This window comes from Bombus huntii, chromosome 13 (assembly GCF_024542735.1).
Source record: "Bombus huntii isolate Logan2020A chromosome 13, iyBomHunt1.1, whole genome shotgun sequence".
In the NCBI taxonomy this organism is placed as follows: Eukaryota; Metazoa; Arthropoda; class Insecta; order Hymenoptera; family Apidae; genus Bombus; species Bombus huntii.
Genome location: NC_066250.1, coordinates 4,721,626 through 4,745,130, shown reverse-complemented (window position 1 = coordinate 4,745,130; position 23,505 = coordinate 4,721,626). Strand labels below are relative to the sequence as shown.

Sequence of the window (23,505 nt, the reverse complement as noted above, 5' to 3'; positions counted from 1 at the left end):
CTGCACGCGAAGAATGATTCATAGTCCATGAAAATAGGAATGCAAAAGCATTCATGTTACAAAAATAGTATTTGTTCTGTGCTTTGTAATATAAATGAATTTATAGATAAATTTAAATAAATTGTAAAACATAATAATTTTGTGCCATTATTTCACATCTTACCCTCTAAGATAAGTATGCAGTGAATAAGTAAAAAGTTTAAAAACATAAGTACAAAATTTCTGCAATTCTAGGAATCTCTGAAACAAATAGAATAAGGAAGGTAAGTAAGGTTTCGGGTAAAGATTTTTGTTCCAAAATTGGGGATGTGTATCAGGGAGATATGATGTGTAAGGAAATGGCTAAATTTGCTTACCTTGTTTTCCTTACTTACCTTTCTTTCTGCATTCTTGCTATTTTCTTTAATTACCTTTATAAACGATTCTCGAATTGCAATTTGTATGTTATAATATTGTCCACTAATTTCTATTTACTTACCTTGGGGTGTGGAATATTAAAATGGAAGGGACGATTTATATTTAGTGTAAATTTTTATTAAAATAAAATGCATTTACAATAGAGTAACATAAATAGTACGATTTATTAGTTACAAACGCTTGTATAGTACATTGTGGCTAGGCTTGTTACTTTCTATATTATAAAAAATTGCATTCAAAAGTCGGAGCTGTTTGTACAGTTTTTTTATACAAATAAAAAGATTCATGGTTATTTAATCATTAGGACCATTAGTAGGTTCCGTCTGGGTGCGATCGTCCTGCAACTTTCGGCATTTTTTTATTCGTAGAATCTTCTAGTTCTTTTGGTTTGTAATAATGAGGTGCTACCTCCAAAAGCCACTTGCTTTCGATCTCTGTCACCTGTATAATTACATAGAATTATATCTCTCTTTTTCAACTGCTTGAAACAATATTCATTTCACAAATGATTATAGACAAAGCAATTTTTAAGTTTCCGTATTTAAGTTTTAATTACTTACTTGTCTCATAAATTCCTTTGTAGTGAAAACCAACTCATGATAAAGTAACCAACGCGGCAGCTCTTGAAATAACGAGCTATTAGGGTGAATGGAAACCGTCTGATTATGTTTTGCAGTTTTATAGTGACCTCCTTTTGACAATCTTGCCACGTGATAGAAATATCCTGCTGTGATAGCCTGAAATGATAATAATATTACCAAAAATACTTTGTATTTAATATTACTACTTAATAATTGTAAAAACAAAGATCTGATACCGATCATTCTGATTGGTTTGGTAGATCTAATATTAGTCAGGCAATATTTAAAATTTGTTTCAGCTACATAAAGAAGAGCTACAAAAAAGAAACAGACCAAAATGCAAATAGATTATTTAATCGAGTCCTCACTAAGATTTTGTTTCAATAAATGGAGTTCAAACAAATGGAGCTCTCTATTGTACAACGAAAAGAAACAAGACTGGCAAAGTACGTTAATCTGAACCCACTCACCTTCCTGATATTCAGCGTTTCCGTGATACCCGACACAAGTTCCATCTCGACTCGCTGCATCAATCCGACTAATTGCTCCCTAACATCTCTAGCTCTTTTCATTGAACGATGTTGAATGAAATTCTCGTAACACCAATGAGTACTAAAATCACTTTGCTGCCACTGATTGTACACGTTCAATAAAGTCAAATGATCGCCACCAGGCACATGGAAATTCTTTCGAGCCGTGTCTGCGTGAATGATCTTGTCCTTAGGCCTGTAGAATATGGCTCCGTTCACAGATAACATGGCAGCTATCGTGGCTACTTCCTCCGAGCAGCGATATTGTTCGCTAGCCAGCAACATCTTCGCCATCATAGGATCTAGCGGAAATTCAGCCATTCTTCGACCCAGTTTCGTTAATTCTCCGCGATGATTCAAAGCTCCCAACGCGTATAGCTGTTCTAAAGCTAAGACCAACGTTTCATGCGGCGGAGGATCCAGGAAGTCGAAATGGACTAAATCGTTTATTCCCAGAGCTTTCAGGGTCAGCACGGCATTTCCTGTCGTTTGATAATTTAATTAAACATAGAGAATTCACGGGACAAGTAGGCAAAATGACATTTCATGATAACTAGACTGTGAATTTTTATGGAAATTTATATTTTTATGGATATAACTAAAGAAGTGGAATTTAAACAGAAATTCCTTTCATCTATTAAGAATTATAAAAAGTACTGTATTCTCTATATTATATGCATTCTACACATTTTTACATCTTTAAATTTTGCATAAATGAAAATGCGAAAATTTTTAGTCTAGTAACAAAGTTATTCATACCTAGATTGATCCTCTGAATTTCAGGCACGGTATTGTCTTCGAGTTCGTGTTGGTAAGCCCAAGCTGTGTACAGTCGAAAGCACTTTCCTGGAGCTACTCTTCCAGCTCTGCCTGCTCTCTGATTCGCAGAAGCTTTGCTAATCGGTACGACCATTAAACTTTCCATGCCTGTTCGGGAATTAAAATTGTTCTGTTTCGCGAATCCAGGGTCTATCACGTACACTATGTTGTCTATCGTTAATGATGTCTCTGCTATGTTCGTAGCAAGAACAACCTGTACAATTAACAATTGGAAACATTAAAAGATAAATAGCAAAAGTGATACGTTTAATGAAGGAGAAATATACAATTTATTTTTCATACTTTTCTCGCTCCAAGCGGAGTGGGTTGAAATATTTTTGCTTGCATATCGCTTGGAAGATTAGCATATACGGGTAGGATTAACAGTTCTCCTAATTTCGAACCTAGTCGCCTTACTCTTTCTTGCAACATTTCCTGACATGTTTCTATCTCGTCTTGACCTAGTAGAAATTTATTAAAAAGTAACAACAAATGACCAAACCAAAAAATATAATAGTGCTTAAATTTTTTAAGTACTTTAAATTTCAATAAGTCAAAGGTCTAGTTTGTCATTATCGTGAAACAGGTAGCGGTTTTATTCTAGAAATACTCTCGAACCTTTTCACAAGGAGAAGAAATAGATCCAGCGAGCACAAAGAAAAGACACAATATTTCTTGCTAAATCTAGTTATTGTTCTTGTCATTAGGAGTGAGATTAAAGTAATATACTAATACTAATAGTAATAGGATTGAGTTAATTAAATTTAGGCGAAATAATTCTTTTGAAATTCCAGCAAAAGTTATTGTACTTGCTTGTAGAAGTATCTGATTGAAAAACCTGTTAGGAACACCAGTACATCGCCAGGTGGCTGAGTGGCGTGTATTTGAAGAATGGAGACTACGCAAGCGTCGATGTAATCCGCTTCTGGTGCTTTGGTATAATAAATATCAACGGGAAACCGGCGACCAGGTATCCGAAATATCGGTGCATCGTCGAAGAATTCACTAAATTTCGTAGCGTCTAACGTAGCGGACGAAATTAGGAGTTTTAGATCTGTTCGAAACCTTGTTATATCCTTTACTAAACCAAACAAGATATCCGTGTGCAAGGTACGTTCGTGTGCTTCGTCGATGATCATAACACTGAAAATAACGTTGTTTCGTTAAAGCAAATACGAAGACGTTTGTTAGTAACTAAGAATCAGTTTGAACAGTGTTGGCAAATCTAAATTTAATACATTCACCATGGAGCTGATTTCGATTAAGTTCCTATTCATACGAATTGTATTATTTTCGATTATGGGGAACAATGAAATATATAAATATAATTAACTATTACATTCCATAAAATATGATATGTATTGTATATCGTATATATTTATATATTTTCATTGTATGATGCCATTTATACCTGTAAGAAGCCAAATCTGGTTCGCTGAGAAATTCACGGTGCAGGGTACCATCGGTCATATATTTGATACGAGTACGATGAGAGGTGCAATCCTCGAAACGAATCGCGTAACCCACTTCATTTCCCAATTTAACAGCCATTTCGTGAGCAACTCTCGCAGCAACAGACATGGCAGCTACCCTTCTTGGCTGCGTACAGCCAATAATTTTATTATTCTCCGCGAATCCAGCTTCGTATAGATATTGAGGAATTTGCGTAGTTTTCCCTGAACCCGTTTCTCCCTCGATTATCAGCACCTAAATCGAATTAAATCGCAAGATAGCAATCAATGCTTATCTTATATAATTTAAGTTTGATTTAACGAATTCTGTAAAGTACTTGATGATCTTTGATAGCCTGAATGAGATCATTTCTAAAGGGATAGATCGGTAAACTCCTTTTTGTCTCCTGTATAGTCTGTAACGCCTTTACTTGCGGAGGAGGACTATCCTCGCGTTTCCTGTTCTTCTCACTGCCAGGCATACGTAACGCTTGAACGAACTCCACTTCATCTTCCAGCAGAAGATCGTAGTCCTGTTGTGCTGAAATTAATAGAAATTAGTAAAAAATAAGATACGAACATTTTAACACGTATCGACATTGAATACCGTGTACCTTTTCTGTCTTTTGCGCCAAATCGAAAGACAGCAGAAGACATCTGATCAGATTCCCATTTGCTTTGCTCGGATTGTGGCGGTTCGTTATCGGGAACTTCCAATTCTGGTGCCACTTTTCCCTTCTCCAAAGGCATATAGTAACGTTGCAACCTTTCAAGTTCTCTGGCTTTCTCATGTTCTTTGGCTAACTGAAGCAACTGCTTTTTATGCTCCCGCTCTTTCCTTTCCCGTTCTGTTAATCTGACATTAAAAAAAAAGATGTTAATAGAGTATGTAATTGTGCAATTGCTTTGTGTAATTATTGTGTTGTATTAATAAGAAATTACATTTCCTCCTCAAACAGATATTCATCGTCAATTATATCAGCTTCCAATTCAGCCACCTTATCCTCTTTACGTTTCTCCAAGTATTTTCTACGAGACTCAACACGCAGTTTGGGTACCAATTTCTCTCGCATGTCTGTTTCCATAATTTTGAGTCTCTTCGCAGCTTCAGCTGGTTTTACAAAAAAGTATTATTCATTATTAACACTTAATAGTGTCATTAATAATAATACTAATACACATTGATATTTAAATGTAACTAATTACAATATATTACTTAATTATGACACAATATGTGCAGATTAAGTATAATAATGATAATAAATTGTTTATAAGTCTTGTCAAATGTATTTATTGTACCAAATATTTTTATTTAATATTTTTATAAAGTTTGTAATTGTTTCTAAAGCATAAGATTATAAAGGATCATAGTCTACCTGCACCTGAACCAGCTGACATAGCCACCTTTCGTATTTTACTTTCATCCTTTGCTTTCAGTCGATTAGCAAACTCGTCTCTTTCTTTAATATCTTTCTTACGTCTTTCCTCCTCACTATCACTGTCCTCACTCGAGGATTCCTTTTTTCTGTATTTGCTCATTGTGTATTTGGAATCACCAGCAGGTTATATTTACCTTTTATCTATCAACACGGTACACGACCGTGTCAAATAATGACAAGAAAGCTATATAAACCACCGTAATATTATTTTCTTTTCCTTACTTCGATATCACTGATTTTTTCGAACGTAAGTAACATACGATATCTGTCATTTTATTGGAATAACAAATATTAGAATATAAATATAGGGAGCAAAACAAAATGTTCCAGGTTAGGTTCCCTTAACCTCTTTGGTTTCTACGTGAAAAGGACTCTATGCCTTTTAATGTTCATTCATTTCATTTCATTCATGAAAGAATAACATAATTTGTACGATCATCACAGAGAAGAACGATAAAAACTTATCAACCGCAATTTAAACGATCAACTATTTTTTGTGAATCAAATAACTGACAAACTGACTCGCAGCCATGCGACTGTACGAATCGTACAAATGGATTACGTTGCCAAGCAACGCGTGCGAAATCACGTGACACACAGCATGCGTAAATTCATTCAATAAAAAAGTACGCGCGCTATTTCATTCATCGTTCTTTTGATTCACCTAGTTATGCTTTTCTCCAATTTTTTTTCTTTTTTCTTTATAATCACACGCATTTATCTAATATATTTATTTATGATCGTTGTATAATATAAAGTGTAAAATATTGAGAATGCATTGAAAATTTATTAAAAAAGATGAACGTAAACGGGTAACGTTTTACATAACATAAACAAAGCCGACGAAGTTTGTTCATTTAAAATTTATTTCTAGAAGAAATACGTCATTGCGGTAATATATATATGTTATATGTTATTCAGAAGCCAAAAATATTCTCCGTAACGGGAACAGTTTCGATCGATTCCAAATGTGTATCGATTCTCCGACCATAATATAGCCCACGTGAAGAATGACAAGACAGCGCACACTAAACAGAGCCGATCGTTGTCTCGAATATACTTTTTATTATACATACATTAATGAAAATATATACATGGTAGACTGTAGCTTGTCGAAGCAGCGAAATGTCAATGTATAATCAGCTACAGTATTCGCACACGAATTTCCGTGTAACAATTACTGTTCTTTTTTTTTTTTTCGATACGCTATCGCGACGTTCCCTTACTTTTCTCCTTGATTAAAGGCAGAGATCGTCGTGACTTTAGGAGGCACGTATAGGCCGACACGTGTAGACCATTAAATACGTTACGCTCTTATCTTTAAGAATTTGTTTTTTCAACCGTGAACCGAATGGATCTCGATCGTGATCGAGTTTCTTTTTTGTTTTATATATAGTACTATACTACTATATATATACCCATATATATATATATACATATATGTATGTATATATACATAGTGCTATAGTACTATAGTATTTGATACTTTCGCTGGCTTCGATTAACATCTGAATTCTTTATCTCTCTCGTTCACACCCTCTCTTTCTCTCATTCTTTCTCTCGAATCTCACGTTTCTTTCCTATTCTACAGCACAGCCAAACACTTGCTCGATCACTCGCCTTCAAAAGCTTCGTTTTATCTTCTTTTCACCCCTCCTCTTCCCTCTTCCTGTTCGTTTCTCTCTTTCGCACCACTCTTTTCAACCGTCGTTACAACACGATCTCTTTCTTACGGCGACATATTGTGTACTATTATACCAATAGACTACACACTGCCATCGGTGAACAATTCTTTTTCCCTTCCTCTTCTTCGTGTTCCCTTTTGTTTCTTCTTTTCAATGTTTCGTTCGTTTATTACGATAATCTTCGATTTCAAACGCGAATGAATACCAACGTACATCGCTTTCGAAAATCGACCACGATTTCCTAATGCACGACCAACAGGATTCCCGACAGGCTCTTACGTCTCGTAATGTTTCCACGTAACGGGACTCGATTCTATTATATTCAACATGCAATTTGTTGTACTAACGATTCGTTCATTTCATAGAGTCGCGAATCGTTCGTAATCGATCATCAAGTCACCGAGTCTTGATCATCGATCACCAACCCATCGTTTACTAAAAATAACGTTTCCACGAGCGTTTACAATGACTAAGAAACTATACATTTTCCTCTCGATAGTTCTATCCGTTTGACTTTCTCTTTTTCCTTTGCCACGGACGATTTTGAACTGGTTTTCAATACGTTGAAGGAATATATATTAAGAAATCGTGCAACAGCGATGGACATTCAAATGTTTTTCCCCGTTTTCTACGCCAAATCGAACCAGCCGTACGTATAATTTACAATCTTATTAAATGCCGTGTAACGGGTTAACCGATGCGAATAATTTAATAGCCTCATCGTATCGAGACTAGGTTTTCTACCTGTAACATCGTAAAAATGCATAAACGTTCGCCTGTATAATGTATAATATCGTATAACACGGAGAAAGAAGGTTAAAACGTATTCGACGTTCTTGAGATCTGGCGGTTCTTTTCGATTCTAAGTTTCGAAAATTGCAGCACGGGAATTGTTTCACGGGAAACGTTGAGAAATACTTAACGCTTCGAACGGTATTCAAAATATACAAGTTTCCGGCTAACTTTGACTATTTACACGGATCACGATATCGCTATGCCAAGAATTTCATAAAAGAAAATATTTCGATCTTTCGTGGTTTCTTCGAGTTTGCTCCAAGTATTTAATTTTTCGATACTAAAAGAGATTTCAGGTGTATCAAAATCGTTGATACACCGAATGTCCATCGTTAAATAATTGCGCGTGGGTGCACGGCTGTCGGGCGCTCGACGAGTTTCGTTTCAGCCAAAGAGAGAGAGAGAGAAAGAGAGAGACCCTCGAAAATTCTTAGTGGCTGGCACATATGAGAGTCTTTTGTTTCGTTTCATTATTATTAGTTTTTAAATCTTGTACATCCTCCGCCACACAGTAATTCTTCGTGGAATTTCGACTACGTGATTATATAATTTACAAGTTTTGCGGCGGTTCAGGCACTGCGATTGACTTCATATTTTGAGCCGAACTCGATCGAACGAGGCGCCAGGCGACAGTCGTGCGTACGTTCGCGTGTTATTTTTTCACGATTAATCGAATATGCGGAAAATTTCAACTAAGTTCGTGGACGAAACAACGCAACAGATTCCTTCAACGAGACCCGCGAGAGGTCGGAGAAAGTTTCACGAGTGATGGATATAGAGTGGTGTTATTGTTTGTTCGTCCTTTCGCGTTGACGCCTATCCTGCTGATTCCCCTTCGTGCATCGTTTAATCGCTAAAAAAAAAGAAAAAAGAAAAAAAGAAGAAAAAAATTAATGATTCGATTCCGAACGACACATTACGATGATCACGTTATTTCTCACTAAGGATGACATGCAGCGTATAAAACATATCATATCTATATATTTATTTTTTTACTGAATTTTTTCCCTTTTTTGTTAATATATATATATATACCTCTTGTATATTTGCATTTATATATATATATATATATATATATATAGTTCCTTCATCCGGTATTCTGTTTACACGCTATATATTAAATATATATGCGGTGTACGTTCTTACGCGCTAACAAGGATTAACAATCATCTATACGATTCTTTTATTCGACGCAACGACACGCGATTCACGTACATGGCTGGCTCCTCGAAATTCGTCGAAACAACGGGAAGAAGAAAAATAGAGTGCGTCACGTGGCGATTCTATTGTATATTTTGGGATGGACCATCGTACTTGTTCCTTTTCATATAAGTTCGTTTTGTCTCAATAATCGAACATTCCGCCAATTCAGGCAACGCGAAAACCTTCATCGTCATAGCAATCAGACATCCTGGCTACCAATGCGAGAAAAATACGAACGTTTGACTGTCGTTTCCGCGTTGTTTCCAGCTGTTGGAATTAAAAGTTGAATGTTCCGTCATGAGAACTTTCTCATAATCGAAAAAAGCTCCTTTCCTCTTCTTTGTTCTATTACTCACGCGACACGAAGACGTGATCAAAATTTTCTTCGCCAGTTAATTGTTATTATGTATACGCTTTGCCATCCTGAACCTCATACTTCCAAACGACAAATATCCTATCAAATGTTAATCTCGATCTTTCTTCCTCTTCTTTTTTTTTTTTTTTCCAACGAACGGGAACAAATACATCTTTGTTTCGTGTACCGTTCTATTCTGTCCTCTTTTTATATTCCTATTTTGTTTTATTCCGAATTAGTCCGACTCTTTCTCGTTCTTTCTTCATATGTTATATAGCTATATGTACTCACGATTCGAAGATCGCGAAGCAAACGAATTTCTTAGTACTGGCACGTCCACGACGTATGGTCACGGGAACGTGCGTAATACGTCCACGGTACTCGTACTGCCACCATACCATAAAACTAAGCTTAAAAAGTAAGAATCCGCCAGCGAGTCGATCGCTGGGCCCAAGTGAATCGGGTTATTCAACGTATCAACGTTTTGATTCGTTTTCTCAGTCTGTGCTCTCCTAGTCCATGACGAATTAAAATACGAACAAAATAATAATAAAACGAAAGGAGATGAAAAAAAAGAAAATAAAAAGCTGTATATATGAATGTTTGGGTCGTTAGGAGGTGGAACATAGTACATTAGAGACTCAATAAGCGCGACTCGCGAACAGAACCAGTTGTCCGTGTATTTAGCCGTTCGTCTGCGAGTTCTTGTAAAATGTATCATAAACGTGCTACCAACGGACGCCAACAGTAATTAGATGGGAGCTTCGAACACGACAGACCATCGCATCTTTGTCTTTCTTTCCCTCCTGTCTTCTTCTTCCTTTTCTTTCTTGTCGTTTTCTCTTCGGTTCTTCCCTAAGAAGAAGCGAAGTCAACAACCGTGCCGGATTCATCTAAGTTTCACGTTTCCGTTCTCGTTAGGTGTGTTAAATCTCGCGATGTGCACGCCGGTCTCATTAAAAGGAAAAGAAAGAAATTCGTAGGTGTCGCAGTTACCAGTCGCGTGTGCGAGATCGAGAATTTCGGTTTTGGTAGACAGAAACACGTATCGTCCGTTTTCACGAACAATGTGTATATATTTAGTTTAAAACGAACGACGGTACACGGGTCGATCTATGGTTTCGCGGTGAGATTCAAACAACCCGCGATCATCTCTACGATTCTCGCGTGTCTTCTTCTCTTTTCTCTCTGTCTCTCTCTGTTTTTTGGTAGTTTCGTGTCTTTTCTATTTTTTTCTCTTTTTTAAACCATTTTTTTTCTTCGTCGAGTTTACTTTGTGTTCTTTTCTTTTTTTCTTTTTCTTCTTTTTCTTTATCAATAACTTTATAATAGGCAGTGTTCGTTTGAGAAACTGCTACAGCAACACGCACACACGCATACACATGCACGTACGAAAGCGTGCGCTCACATACACACGCGCACGCAGCACGCACACATACACACACGCACACACAAAGATACGAATCTTCGATAGAAATTGAATGTCTAGAATAATAGCACGGCTTTTATACGCAGCTTGAAACACGTTTTAACGCGACGTCGTTTTCCATTCCCTCCTTCGTATCATTCCTTTTTCTTTTCGTTCCCCTTTTCGAGTTCGAGAAAAGATCACTGGACGCATGCTGTATACCGTTACCACACGAAACGGATTGCGCGTACATTTTTCTTTGACGATTAACGTTTAGCAGAAGAGAGAATGCGTCGTACTAAAAAAATATATGTATATATGTATATATGTATGTATATAATACATATACGTATGTATATATGCTTATCGTTTTGTTTCACGTGGAACATCCGACCGCGAAAATTTCAGGCTCTCGATCGATACGTACGATCGCGTTTGCCCGTATAGGAGCGGACCGTGTCGCTTGGATAAAAAGATTGCCCGCTCTATCGCACGCGTCGTCATCGTCCTCTTCGTCGTCCACAATGTTATTAACGTCTTTGTCCTTTGTCGTCCCGTTTCCTTTCTTTTTTCTTTTTTTCTGTTTTGTTCGTTTCTTACTTTCTCGAAAAATCTATGCTCTACAAGTGTGAAATCCGGGAACGAAACGACCGCCAACAAAATCCAAGAATATCTGTTCCTCTCCTTCGCTGAATGGTCTTACGCACGTGATGAAACGACGGCGATTATTAGCAAAGCACGTACTATCGAAACTCAATAGAGTTCCAGTAGAAACGATATCATTGTACACCGTTGTACAGTGTCGAACAGCGGTGATAGAAACAGTTTTATAGTGAGCGGTAGTAGCAGCGACACATTAGTAACAATTGCAGCAGCAGCTGGTGGTTGTGTGTGTGTGTGTGTGTGTGTGTGTGTGTGTGTGTGTGTGTGTGGTTTTGTGTGTGTGTGTGTGTGGTTTTGTGTGTGTGTGTGTGTGTGTGTGTGTGTGTGTGTGTGTGTGTGTGTGTGTGTGTGTGTGTGTGTGTGTGTGTGTGTCAGTTAGGTGACGGTGACGTACTGTCCTTTTGTACTTGTTGCGTGTGTTGCGAGTCGAATTGGTATATCTGTCGAAGGAATCGCGATTTCATTCCCGACGAGGCTTGTTCTCACTGTTGACGAATGGCAACCAGAGTCTCGGTCTGGCAACCGGAAGAGAGAAGGTCCCACGATCGCCGTGTATCGGCGATCATCGAAGTTACAAGTCCACCGGTAGCGTGGTACATCGGACGATTTGCATCAGAGTCATTTTTATGCGAAATCACAGAATGACGCAGCATCGGCAGTATCGCTGCCGTGACGCTCCCGCGCTCGGCGGCGGTGTCACTGGAGCGAAGTACGCGTGGACTTTAATGTTGGGCAAATGTGCCTGAAACAGAACGAATCAAATTGTTTTTTAATTTAAAACAAAAAACAATGGAGGAAGAAGCGAACAGAATCGTTCCGGGATTTCGGGAAAAATTGTTTGTTTGCTTTGTTAGTATTCACAGTTAGGCTATCCTGATTAAAATGCCCTACGTAGAATCTATTCATTTTTATGGTATCATATTTGGAGACAAATTTTTGGAGTCAAACGAAAATTCAGCGAAAACAATAAGAAATTTAATACGCTTGGACCTAATCAATTGATATGTAAGTACCGTAATAAATATAATAATAAATGATACTTTTAGTAGATACTACATATACTTGAAACTCTCTGTGTTTTTTATCTTTTAAGTAAAATTCGATTGCACGAAGAGAAACAAAGACGAAACGAAAATGCTTTTTTATGTTTCAATTAATAGATAGAGCATTTTAACTAAGAAAAGAAGTAAAGATTTCACCAGTTTGAAGATAATCCTTGATTATACGACATTTTATCGATATCGAGTCGAAGGACGTTCAACACTCCATAAGCGAAATATTATTTTCGAGGATGAAATTAGGAACGTATGATACGGTACTCTGAGTCTACGTATGCCAGCTCTGGTGATCAGTTGACAGTCATAAAGCTCGATGCGCTTGAGATTGTGGCAGGCCTGTAGAAGATGATCGAGGCTAGCATCTGTGATGAGGGGACAATTGTCCAATTCCAACACCGCCAGATGTTCCGCTGCGCACGGCGAAATGGCCAACTGTCGGATGCCATCGTCGGTGATCAATTCACAGTGAGACAAACTCTGCGTAAAGAAAGTAACCGATCCGAGAAATTAGTCATTTGCATCCAAAACTATTTCTTTTATCAAGTTCAATCTGCGTCCTCGTTGAAGCAATAACCGGGAGCTTTTTGTTGCTTGTCGTTGCTGCATTTTGCAAACAATATTCAACAGATATCATTTTAAAAAGTTTTATTCATACCGAGGCAACGAACGTTTGGATTTTATTTCGGCTTTTTCTCTTTCTTTGGTCCTTACTTCACTTCGAAAGGTAATAACCAGCAGCTTTTGTTACTGGCGACAAAAAGGCGAAGAAACATAGGGAAACGTTGGGTGATTTTTTCAAGAAACATGGAGCATCGACGTTGCTTCGACGAGAACACAGCTTAAGGTTGTTCAAATCCGCTTACCAGTTTCTCCAACCCTGGACAGCCCATGGCCAGGTGAACGAGGGTGATGTCTGTTATTAAAACGCACTCTTCCAGGTCCATCTTCTCTAGTAATCTGCAATTCTGAAATAACGAAGAGAACGTGTCTTCCAGATATCACGTGTGTGTTTGGAATCACAGTGAATTCAGTCACGTTGATCAACTCACTTTGGCGAGAGCTTGAAAGCCCGTGTCGGTGAAATGAGTGCAAGCCACGCATTCGAGCACGCTAAGGAGTGGACAGTGTTCCGCCAGCGTGACCAAAGACGCGTCCGTTAAATTAGGACAATTCGACAGGCAAACATAATGTAATCGTGGACATCGTTCACTGAGTTCTCTGACTGCGTCATCCGTTATATTCTGCAACGAATTCGTTATCATGAATCACACGCCAAATAGAAGATAGCTTTCCAAATAGATTCGGCGTCGCAAGAAAGAAAACGTTCGATCAAATATTTCAACAAGAAACAATTTTTAGATTTCATCGGTTTGATATTCATTACGACGCCCAATCCGTAATCTTTACACTCGTATGCTTGGCCTTGTTATTCGATCGTAATTTCTGATTAACCGGGAATTTCATAATACGCGCGATAGATGTAGACTACGGTTAGATGATGTATCTGTTTTGACGAGTTGTTGTTCCGACAAATTCTTCAGAGCAAGCAAATACATATGTAGAGTAATTAGAATAAAGTATTTGCACACAACCTTAATAGATTCTACATTTTAACTTTCATAGTATCAAATTAGTATACATAATTATATGAAAATATTTGTAAATGGTCCGGAAAATTAATGTACTTGGATTTAATTAATCAGTATGTAAATATTATAATAAATACAATCACGTGCAAATATTTTTTGCCGTCGATGAGTGTACACATTTCGGTCTTTGGATATCTTGTTCGTCTGAACACGCGTCTATTGTGATCATAGCTTTAGAAACGATCTAGAAAATATCCAGGTGACCGTAATATCGAGTCCCTGTTGGCAAATCATACGAGCGCTAAAACATAGAAGTTACGTTAATTGCATTTGCAAGTACCCTGCATTCGTGCAAATTGATCGCTTCCAAATTGTGGCAGTAGCGGGCGAGACATTTGACAGCCCTGTCTGTTAACTGTCGGCAGCCTTTGCATAGAAAGCTACGGAGTTCTGGACAACCTCTCGCCAACGCTTCGACTCCCTTGTCGGTAAGTAACTCACACCAGGACAGATTGATGTGAGTGAGAAGCGGACAACCATTCGAGAGATCCTTCAGGGATATGTCCGTTATCTCGGGACACGAGTCCAAGTTTAGTCGTTGAAGTTTCGAACAGTGGCTGCTTAGGGCGGCGCAGGTAGTGTCCGAGATCTTTTTACATTGGCTAAGATTCAGTTCCTCGATATTGGTGCAGGACTGAGCCAACGTGCGCATCGAATTGTTGCCGATGCTCTGGCATCCCCTGAGAGACAGCTGCTTTAGGAAACCTCCGCATCGTCTCGATATATTTTCTATAACTGGTCCCTGCGTTTCGAACGTTCTAGTTAGTTTTGCAACGAATGAACGATCTTCGAGAAAGATTTTTCTCTGGGCGATCAACGCGTTGCTTACCACCTTAATGAAAAGGTTTTCAACTCGGATCTCGAAGAGATTCGGTAATACGCGCTGGATCAACTGTATTTAAAGATTCATAGTAAAATCGAGTTCGGTAAGTTTACAGTTCGACGTAACATCGTTCATCTTTTTGCCATACGCTGAAAAGAAGGCAGAGAGAAATGGCGAAAAACTTGGCCGAGTGGTAAACAACGCGTCGAAGGTTCGATTTACCTCCACGTCTCGTTGGAAATCGAAGAGATCGATTCTTTGCCAATTGGATCCGTCGAGCGCCAACACGTTCCAGGCTTTGCTTACTTGCGCGCACCGGCATAGCGATACCACGTCGAGATACGAAAGAATTCTGCCAATAGTACGTACGGTAATTATGTTACACGTTTCCCGGTCTGACTATTCTTTCGAAAAGAAACTCACGGCACCATCAAGAAGGAAATATAACAACGATAATAATAATAAAATAATAATAATAATAACAATAACAATAATAATAATAATAATAATAACAACAACAACAACAACAGCGATGAAAATAAAAGAAAATAAGAAAAGAGGAGAGTCGTTTAAGCAAAGTAGGTCGACGAAAAAAGAAAAAAAAAAAAAAAAAAAAGAACAACTGATACAGGTGTTATACGTGTTACGATACCTAAGCAGCAATTCTTTTGGCAGTTTCTTATTAATCTGCGCCTCGTCGTCATGAAACACCCATGTTAGCTGGAACCAAAAAAAAAAAGAAACAGACCCGAATAAATTCACCTTGAGACAATTGTGAGATCGTTTCGTTGGGGATTTAGCGGAAGATGAGATCGAGCCCGCGGTAACGCGAACACGAGTTTCATTTTCAAAGGACACAACAGCGTTTAGCAGATGATAACGCAAAGCGAGAACAAAGTGACATGCGTGAGAGTACAAGTTGACCAACCTGCATGTAAGACTGCTTCATGGTCGTTACAGGGTTGTTGTGAGTGTGCGATTGCGACGTATAATAACCGGCCTGATGATGGTAATGGTGATGATGTTGGTGATGATGATGATGATGGTGATACGATGGATGCTGTTGCCTCCACCATTGACCGCTTGCACCGGAATCCTCAACCGCTTGTACCCCTTGCCCGACCTGGCCCCCTCCTCCCACGCCCACGCGACTTACTTTTTTCTAGAACAATGATCATTATCATCGATCATGGAAATCCTTCGCTTTTTACGTAAATCCTTATCCTACTAATATCAACCGTTATAAATTAAGCGCGTTCCCTTCTTGTTACAATCTTTCTCTCTTATAATTTTGTATGTCTGTCACGTGTATTAGATACGTTTTTCATTTATCATGTTCGTGTAGGAAGACGACGCGGGAACAACTAGCGAAATGTTTCGTTGATTTCCTAATTTTTATACCAGTTCGCAGCGACATAGTTGAAAAAGAGAACGACCTGCTAGATTTAAAATTATAAGAGTTTCCAAAATACGCGATAAGCCCGCAAAGTTTCGTAAGAAATTATCTAATGCTATGACAATCAATACTTTTGATATACGAGAATTTTCTTTAAATGAAATTGATCGATAATGAAATTTTCCTAAATGATAATATATGCGATTCGTCGTATCGCACTCCTGTCTTTTGTCTATGTTCTTTCTACGTTCTATAGTTCCTTAAAACTCGATACTCTCGTAAATTTTCAAGATTGTACGTAACACAGAGGATTAATTCTTATTAACGTTCTCTCTCGACCAAGTTAAGTAGAAATCAGAGCGGTGCATTGAACCGCCGCGTTCATTGATTTTTGAGGTATGGCTAATAAATAGTTAATAGCACAGCGACGTGAGTTAAAAATGATACCCTTATTCCGACTTCTAAGCCAGCAATCCGAGAGAACGGAACGGTCGCGAGATCAATACGCGATCCGTTTTATCGATCCTTCTATAAATAACGTTTCGCAGTTTCGAATCTTCTAACGTGAATACAAAATAAATGCAAATCGGCTAAACAAGAATTCAATTCTAGAACACCGCTCTTGACATGCTAACAACTTCGTTTAACGTTTCAGAAGCAATGTGGAGGGATGAAACGAAAAGGAAATCGACCTGTGGATCGAAGGCAGCGCAACAGTTTTCCGATAGGATTGCATTAATTACCTCCACTCCTCGTCGATTTGCACAAATCATCTGATAAATTAGTATGTACGTTGATCGTTGAATTTTCAATGGATTAGCGAAAACGCACTTGATGTCGACGTTCAAGAGGCCCAGTGCGCCTCGTGTTCGTCGATTGCGTCAAAAGGTATAGAAACTGGCGATGTTTCGTAAAACTATCTGAACGAGAAAGAAACGAACAATCAAGCACGGGCTGATTCTATGTGAGAAAATAAATCGAAAATATAGAATAACATTTTCTTAGACGAACCGAATTCAAAGATCGAAGATCACAGTCATGTCTTACTGAACAGAAGTTCTCTATACTAATCGAAAAGATAAGACAAATTTCCATGACTTCAAGGAAACGTATTTTATAACAGTGCAATAATTAAACTTGAATTCAAATATCATAAAATTATAGAATATATGTAAGAAATCAGAATAAAAAATACTCTGAATTTCACTTCATAATTACAACGTGAAAAGATAGAATTCGATGATCTACAATAAATTGAAAAAAAAGTAACGTAAATGAAACGTTGCCTCGTTAATGATGCATAAATTTTCTATTGTGCATGTAATGATAAAACAGAATTCTGCAGTCGGCGAGGAATGAATTATTACAACAGATTAAAAATTGAAATTTATACCTGTATTTCTATCGTATCAGTTTATATAAATGGCATGCAACGACGAAGAATCTCTAAGGTTCGCTCACCTACCACGTCACCTGTATGTGACCTTCGATGACCTTGCGATGTAGGTCACTGAACTCGTCCTAACATCTCAGTTAGCCCTTTAGCTCGCAATGCAGCATCGGGGTATCATGTATTTTTAACATGGATCAAATTCTGCACCCGATTAATATCTACGTACCTAATAACCATCTAATAATAATTACTTTTGACAAGGCTTTCTTGTTTGAGCAAATTGCTTAGACTCAAAAAAATTACATTTGCATTATTATCACACACACACACGCGCGCGTACGCACGCTTCTTTTTTTGTGTTACCTCGCATTACTCAAATATATAAATCGTTGGAAAATAGAGAAACGCTCTTTTTCATTAATATGTTTACTATAACATTGGGTTGGAAATTGTATCAGGTGTGCAGAAGCGTCATGGAGTCGTTTTAGATTTCACGTATGAAAATAATTTATGAACGGAAGCATCTGTGGTACCAATTTTAGACGACGAAACAATCGTACATCGGTATAATACAGATACGTTTGACTTGAAAACAACAAAATATAGCATACAGTGACTCGCGAAAGTGTGTATTTGAATAATTATCGTGACAAACTTTTGTGCAACGAGACACGACTGGTTGCATCAGTAAAATTTGAAAGCAAGTTGGAAAACATTTAATAAGAAATTAATATGTATCGTGAATAACAATCTTAAATATATATAATAAGTGTTAAAACGAAGGCTTATCGATATTAAACGAATAATTAAACGTGACAATTTTGTAACATCTGTATACAATTTATAAATTTCAAATTTCTTTTAAATCTTCCTAATATGACTTTTGATATGATCACGATAGTTGCGCCTGATTAGAATGTTTATCAAAATCTTTCGTAAGACACGCGGATTATATTTACGAGAGGTCGCTAGAGCTACGTTCGAAAACTTTCGTCAGTGCATAGGTTTATCAGTTTTACTATTTTTAGAGATCGATTTAATGATTTTGGAGTTAAAGCGTTAAGTATAAGGTTTGGTTCGTAAGCTCGCCTTTAACGATCGTTTTTGTATGCAATCCAAGCTACGGTTCTTTGCACGTGAGTTCGAAATTTCAAGAAGATTGTATCAATCGCCGGCGCGGTGTAGAGAAATCGATCGACCATTCGATGGACATTCCCAATGTAACGTCATTCGCGAATACATCTGTCCGACGAATCCTTCCTGCGAAATCATTTCTTCGTTAAGAAACACGTTGCGTAAGCCGATACGAACATCGTATCGATTTATCGCCGTGTTTACACACGCGACCGCATTGTTCCCTTTGTTGTACGTAAACCTGATGTTTTTTAACATTCTCGTGATGTTCCTTCCTGATTTCAGGAGAAAGTGTACATCAAAATTCGAATGGTAATTCGATCGATTTTGCAAAGATTCCTTGTGCAACGCGGAGAGATCGACGAAATTAACGTGATCGCTGCGTCGGATCGCGGCATAATAAAACGCGATTTAATGATTGCGCTTCGGCGCCGACCATGTTTATTATCTAAGAGAGAACCGTTCCATTTGGATCTAGAGGAGATACAACGGGTGACTGCTGTTTCTAACGCTCAAGACCTCCAAACACACGAGGGAGATCCAATTCTAAATCATCGCGAGATACACGCCATATCAATTAATTACGCGTCCGTACACGATGCTCGTGCAAGAGTATTTGGACACTCGTCGTAGAAAACTTTTATGCGTATATTGTACATACGACGTAAAACATTTTGAAATTTCGATTGTCATGATCGTAATATGCTGGTCTGTGAAACCAAACTGATGATGGATATCAATGTTATAAGATATGTATTTACACGTTGCAAACACACGGTTCGCAAAAATCAACAAAATATTTGAACAGGTTTTCCAGGTTCTCGAATTTGATTTTCTCGAGAGTATATTCGTAAATTCATTATTCCTGGTCTTATTTTCAGCGACAGAATCTCCCTTCATTTAGGAATTGTACCGATTTCTAATTTAGAACAACGATGTACCTGTATATAGCGTGAAACATTGGTTGTCTTCTATACCTTGAAAACTAAAACCTAGCAACAGATTACAGATGTATAGGAAAAAGTTACATACTCAGAATCTTGACCCTGGCAAGATATTTAAAGGCCATGGAAGTTGGCCAGGTGTTCAACCCTATTCCGGATAATTAAAGCGATGATACATCCGTACACGACGATTTCCTCCAATTCCAAAGTTTCGATCACGAGGAGAATATTCGGATAGAAATGGACACAGCGGAGAAAACACGAGACACCGAACCAATGACTCGGCGGAGAAACATGGTTGAGATCACGAGGAAACGCAGGCCAACGTCGCAGATATCTCCGAATTGGAGACTCTGATCAGCAACGCGCGCCGTTTCTGTTTACACACGAGCCACGTTAGCCAGCCAGATAGACCACGGTCAGCCAGTTTCCCTCCAAATCTGCAAGGTTGCAACGTGCTTCTTGCAACAATCGAACAGCACCGCGTGGCGGACAGGCCACGTTCTTCTTCGCTACAAACGTACGGTGACAAAGGGAACGACGAAGACGACGTGGATGGATGCACGGATCCGTTCATCCGTGGCACTTCGACGCGGAACAAGGATCCGTGAGCGTAAAAGGCACCCACACAAATGAGACGCTGCACAGACGGATAGGAGGGGTGGTAAGAGAGAAGGGAGGGGAGGGCGGCTGGGAAGGTAGAGTGGGGAGGTAGGTAAAGACAAAGACGCGAAGAGACAGAAAACGGATTCGAAAATAAAGAGACGATTTTTCGTGACAATTGTTCGATTGTTTATCAGGCGAGGACAACGCTCATTCATATTCTAATAGCGTGTAACGATCGTCGAATGAGTAAGAGAGGTACGATGTGAGTGAGGAAAAAAAAAAGAGAGGTAGCGAGGTACGAACCTCGTCGTTGTCAACGACGATATTCTTCGAGTTTGTATAGGATACATCCATCGAAGATGGATCGAAGTAACCCACAACTGGCAGAACAGCACAGTTTGAGAGACTAATATCCGGATTGCGTATTCGACAACGACGATAACGACGATAACGACGATAACGACGACGACGACGACGACGACGACGACGACGACGACGACGACGACGACGACGACGACGACGACGACGATGGAACAAACGAGAAAGACAATGCGCGAAATGTGGGAACAAAACATTACACAAATGTAGATATGTACTGTTATCGTTTAGATGAGCGATTGCGATGACGACGATGACGAGGGTGACAACGGGCTCGACGAAGACGAAAACGAAGACGTAGAAATTGAAAGGGAACGAACCAAGGTACAGAAAGAAAGAAGAACAAAGGATGGAGTTGGCTGGTTGTTGGTTGGTCGATCAGAGAAATAGAGACGGTAAACGAGAAGGAGAAAAAGAGGCCGAGATAGAGACAGAGAGAGAGCAAGAGCGCGCGGTGATAGAGAGGTAAAGAGAAGGAAGGAGAGCGAGAAGGGAGATATACGCGAAATGGTAGCGATCAAAAAGTAAGAACTCCTTTAACTGTTCGTGAACGACGCATCGTCGAAATATGTTGTTCACCGTCGACTTTGATTGCTCACCGTCACGGCAAGAGGCCGAGAACCAACCGAGAAAACGTTGCCAAGCATTACGGAGGCCAGGGGAGCGGATCAGCTGTTCGCCTCGGCAATGACAACATTGGACACACGCACGACCCCCCCGTAGTGACTTTGACGCGCGTTTCATAGCCAGTCCGTTTACTGTCAGACGATGGATTGACTTACCTCGAGCCTGGTGCGCCCGGAGTGTATCATCCTTTTGCGTCGCGTTATTTTGCAAAGCTTACGGGAATACCCGCACGATTTTACAGAAAAAATGTCGCGGCCGAGCGAGTAGCTACGCTTCACGATAGAAATGGCCGAGTCTACTGAATATGAGACGTGCCGCCGTCACTGGTGGGGGTAAAGGACGACCGATGCATTTTCCCTTGGATCGAGATTCGTTCTACCTGATTGGTTCCTCTGACTCGACTTGGCGACAACGCAGCCAATCCTAAGCTTTCCAACCATTGTTTACACGCTTCTCATTGGATCGTTACTTTTGAGGGAGCGCGACGAAGACGTGCATCACCGATGCAACGATGCCAGAGACGCTCGCGTTGCATTTGCGAGGCATGTATTTATTCCATGCAACTACAAGATTATTGTTATCCTCTGAACATCGTTGTTATCGACCATCGGTAACATAACACCAAGCTACATACACTATCGACGTACAAAATAGATATGAAATCATTTACTAGCAAATGGATAACAAGTGAAAGCAGAAGAAATTCGACACAAATGAATGTACATAGATATGTATTAAATATGTTTGAAAATATTGTTGACGGTAATCCTTTGTCGTAACGGTAGATTAACTTCATCGTAGTCAAACATAGTCGAAAGTGGAAGGAAATGTAAAAGATTGAGATTTCCGCTTGCTGTGAGTTGTATATGCTTCTATGCATTATGTTTTTTGAAAAAGTCTCTGAAATTTTAATCAGAGATACGTAATATATATCTGATAAAATTTCATAATTTCTTTTTATTTAAAATCGTCAATAATGACATTGTCAATCCTCTGTTACTTTAACTTATTAATTTCGATGCTTGCTCACGTTCTTTACACAATACTCTGGGTCTTTCAGATTCACTTCTCGAGTGATCCTGGATTTAGTGATTTCGTCACCAGAATATGCAATTATGCAAATAGCAACAAGCAGATCTCTTCTCTGGATCTTACTGCATACATGATTAGTTAAGATGATCAGTGTTGCAATTGTTCAAAACCTAATGTGTTATAATTTAACTTCCTTCGTATGTCTTTTTTCTTATATACTTATATATGTATTTCTTTTTGTTTTCTTTGTTGTATACCTGTTACACGATATTGTAACTCGTTTTCTTCCTCGTACCATAGGTCTTGTTTCCGTGATTTGCTAAATAGATAATAAATAAATAAATTCAAGATTGCATTTATTTTGCCTGTCATCTCTCTTGATGATACTTATCAACATCGAAATATGTAAGCATAGTTCCTTAGAAGTATACTTTCCTATCAACGATCATACGAAACAGTTTTGGTAATCAGCTCTTGAAAAGCTGTACAAAGAAAACGAACAAATTCGATGATATAAAAAGACCTCCATTACCATTATCGCGATTCATCGAAAAGATCAAACGAAACCGCTAAAATGAATAACACTTTTTGAATTTACGATTGTATCTATATGCATTTATCGGGATAATTGTGATACAGCCGAATTGTGTTAAGATTATATTTTAAGAACGCTGGCATTAAATTTTTGTCAAGGAGTCTTAAGCTATAATCGAATAATCCGATTCTCTTACAATATAAGGGATGATTCCATTTCTATTATAAGAGTATTTTAATTATCCATTATTAGATAATTTTATCAATGATAATCTTCTAACGATAGTTTACGTATATCCTACCTTCTTTGGAATTGTTACGCAGAATCAACCGCTTCGAATTTCGTGGTATTTTGAATACGTTACTCAGAACTTAATCCTTCGAGATGCCTATATTTCGTCTACTGTAAACAATTATTACACAATCTTGCTACACTTGCTTCATGGATCACCTAAATACGTAGATTTCGAAACGTTATCGCTTGTAAATAACTTAATTTTCATTCTTAAAAGATAACGTCACGTGGTACGCCAAATAAAAGAAATTGATGTAAGTTATCAGGTCGATAATTCGATACGTTAGCTA

At 38.5% G+C, this 23,505-nt stretch overlaps 2 protein-coding genes across 4 annotated transcripts; both read right to left on the bottom strand.

Moving 5' to 3' along the window:
- Positions 1–518: 518 nt before the first annotated feature.
- On the bottom strand, positions 519–6,136 carry LOC126872250 (pre-mRNA-splicing factor ATP-dependent RNA helicase DHX16). Its single transcript, XM_050631960.1, has 11 exons — positions 5,175–6,136; positions 4,741–4,909; positions 4,413–4,654; positions 4,137–4,339; positions 3,759–4,054; positions 3,186–3,490; positions 2,651–2,808; positions 2,288–2,561; positions 1,469–2,010; positions 978–1,154; positions 519–858 (listed from the first exon to the last, which is right to left on the bottom strand). The coding sequence occupies exons 1-11, from the start codon at positions 5,335–5,337 to the stop codon at positions 727–729; spliced, it is 2,661 nt and encodes an 886-aa protein (XP_050487917.1). The 5' UTR covers positions 5,338–6,136; the 3' UTR covers positions 519–726.
- A 284-nt stretch (positions 6,137–6,420) lies between these two features.
- LOC126872257 (F-box/LRR-repeat protein 2) lies at positions 6,421–22,709 on the bottom strand. 3 transcript variants are annotated; one of them, XM_050631970.1, is made up of 9 exons: positions 21,510–22,709; positions 15,805–16,038; positions 15,529–15,596; positions 15,099–15,228; positions 14,334–14,795; positions 13,454–13,645; positions 13,268–13,369; positions 12,546–12,881; positions 6,421–12,088 (listed from the first exon to the last, which is right to left on the bottom strand). In XM_050631970.1, exons 1-8 carry the CDS (start codon positions 21,537–21,539, stop codon positions 12,579–12,581), a joined length of 1,521 nt encoding a protein of 506 aa, XP_050487927.1. In that variant the 5' UTR covers positions 21,540–22,709; the 3' UTR covers positions 6,421–12,088; positions 12,546–12,578. The 3 variants fall into 3 exon arrangements, with proteins under 3 accessions (XP_050487927.1, XP_050487926.1, XP_050487928.1); XM_050631969.1 differs by having other exon boundaries at positions 12,666–12,881; positions 21,510–22,705; XM_050631971.1 differs by lacking the exon at positions 15,805–16,038 and having other exon boundaries at positions 12,666–12,881; positions 21,510–22,602.
- Between the last annotated feature and the right edge of the window lie 796 nt (positions 22,710–23,505).